The sequence below is a fragment of the Amphimedon queenslandica genome, unplaced genomic scaffold (assembly GCF_000090795.2).
Source record: "Amphimedon queenslandica unplaced genomic scaffold, v1.1 AMPQUscaffold_9763, whole genome shotgun sequence".
Taxonomy (NCBI): domain Eukaryota; kingdom Metazoa; phylum Porifera; class Demospongiae; order Haplosclerida; family Niphatidae; genus Amphimedon; species Amphimedon queenslandica.
In genome coordinates this window covers 1-2,437 of record NW_003549965.1, presented here as the reverse complement: position 1 = coordinate 2,437, position 2,437 = coordinate 1, and the positions used below count along the sequence as shown (strand labels likewise).

Here is a 2,437-nt window from a genome sequence, read left to right as displayed (position 1 = left end):
TGCAATTTTATGCTTATAGCATTTACTCTTGTTATACTATACTGACTCAGTACAGTTGCTACAGTTGATTATTATCATGCAGAAGTTACTATAATGGAATCTTTCCTTATATAGAGGCATTAACAATGGAGTCTACAGAGCAGGGTTTGCTACAGCTCAAGATGCCTATGATAAAGCAGTGAGGGAAGTGTTTGAGTCACTGGATTGTGTTGAGGGTATCCTATCAACACAACGTTACTTAACTGGAGCTAGTATAACTGAAGCTGATGTTAGACTCTATACCACATTAGTGAGGTTTGATCCTGTTTATGTGGGACACTTCAAAGTAAGGGAATATTATAATACAATTGGTTTATAGCTTATTGTAACTACATGTACATGTACATGTATATGTACATGCATGCATGAAAAGTAATGCATTATGGTGGAAGAATTCATCGATACTAAAACATTTATGTATTTACTATTTGAAAAAATGCCAAAAATATTGGCATATTTTAGCAGGAATTGATTTTGGCTGTCAAAATAAAATCTATTTTATTCTGAGCATTGGCACAAGGCTGCTAATAAATTTGTCAATTCTTTTCCTGTCAATATTTCCTGCTAGATAATAATTACATGTATAAAATTATATTGAAGCAATTAAACTACTGTTCAAGATTTATAGGTGGGAGTAATATTTGGTGAATTTGCATGTGGAAAGAAATTGGCTGATTTTATATTGGAGAATTTGTGCCACGTGCCATTGAGCATGCTCAGATTGAAACAAAATAATGGATTTTATATTGGCAATTTCTTCATAGAACTGCCAATTGCCAATATTAATTCCTCACCAATAAATCATTATTATTTTATTTTATTTAATATTTCGTTCATTTTCTTGTAGTGTAATAAAAAGAGGATTGTTGATTATCCCAATATTTGGGGCTACTTGAGGGACCTGTACAACACTCCTGGGTTTGGCAGTACCACCAATAGGTATCATATTGAGCACCACTATCAAGTAAGAGGACACCATTTGTCTGTAATTATATCTACATTGTATTACACAAAGTTTTTGATGGTTATAGATTTTGTGGATTTTGTGATTTGTTAAAGCTAGTTCACAAAAATACCCTGTACTATAGCCCATAGTTTTTTTCAAAAAATGGCCCCGAAATTGTCCCCAATTTTTATTACATTTTTTGATGCATATTGACATCCTTATGCTGTGTAGAAAGTTTATGCTGATTTCGACTGAAATTTTTCAAGTTATGGCCATTTTAAGAAACGACAAAATTCTGAAAAATACCCAAGGCTATAGCCCATAGTTTTTTTCAAAAAAAATGGCCCCAAAATTATTCCCAATTTTTATTACATTCTTTATATATATTGACATCCTTATGCTGTGTAGAAAGATTTCGATTGAAATTTTTTGAGTTATGACCATTTTAAGAAAACTTCAAAATTTTGAAAAATACCCAAGGCTATGCCCATGGTTTCTCCCAAAAAATGGTTCCAAATTTTTATTACATTTTCTGATACATATTGATGTACTTATGCTGTGTAGAAAGTTTGAGCTGATTCCGACTCTAAATTTTCGTCAGTCAAAATCTTAATTTCATGTTAAAATTAATTTTCGTCAATAAAATTTTTGTCATTTTTGTTATTAATCCGCATATTACCCACGTAGAACAAAAATTTTGTCAGTTAAAAATTTCGTCAAGCAAAAATATTGATGAAAATTTGGAGCTATACGGTACTAGATCTACATGTAATTCAAATCAAAAATGTTAATTTTTAAAGCTGCTCAAAAATCACACTATAGTACAGGATCATTGACCAAATTTAGTCAAAAATGGCCAGGAGAGAATTTTACTAATTTGTTTCTGATATATATATATATGTAATATTTATAACACACCGGCGAGTGCTATATGGCTTTTATAAGGACCGAGCCCGAGGGCGAGGTCCTTATAAAAGCCATATAGCACGAGATGGTGTGTTATAAATGATATATGTTAGGGTGGAGCCACACATTCAACAATTACAAGTATGTACTGTGGGCGGTCAGTTTACACAAGCACAAAGCCACAGTGCATGTATGGGGCACTGCAGTGCGTGTATGGAATATACAAGTCCTGCTAATCCTTTGATGTGTGGCTACATCATGATATACATGTATATATATATATATATATATATATATATACATGTTTTTATGTTATGTAGAAATTTTCAACTCATTTTGGTCAAATTTAATTTTTTACAAATTTTTAAAGTTGCTAAAAATGATGCCAAAGTCCTTGTACTATTATAATACTGGGTCATTGGCCAAATTTCATCAAAAATCACTATATATGAGAGAATTTTTTATTTTTATAATTTTCTCTGATATACGTTATGTAGAAGACTTCAGTGAAACAGAAGAGAACTTGTTACTAGTAGATGAATCATC

The 2,437-nt window shown here is 31.5% G+C and overlaps 1 protein-coding gene across 1 annotated transcript in view; it reads left to right on the top strand.

Moving 5' to 3' along the window:
- LOC100641865 (glutathionyl-hydroquinone reductase YqjG-like) overlaps nt 1-2,437 on the top strand; it is a gene marked incomplete at its 5' end in the record, with an annotated part of 3,191 nt that extends 754 nt beyond the window's left edge. The window contains 4 exons of the mRNA XM_020006514.1: nt 20-49; nt 115-325; nt 887-1,003; nt 2,389-2,437. Of these exons, the coding sequence (XP_019862073.1) occupies nt 20-49; nt 115-325; nt 887-1,003; nt 2,389-2,424 (394 nt within the window). The remainder of the gene's footprint in view (nt 1-19; nt 50-114; nt 326-886; nt 1,004-2,388) is intronic.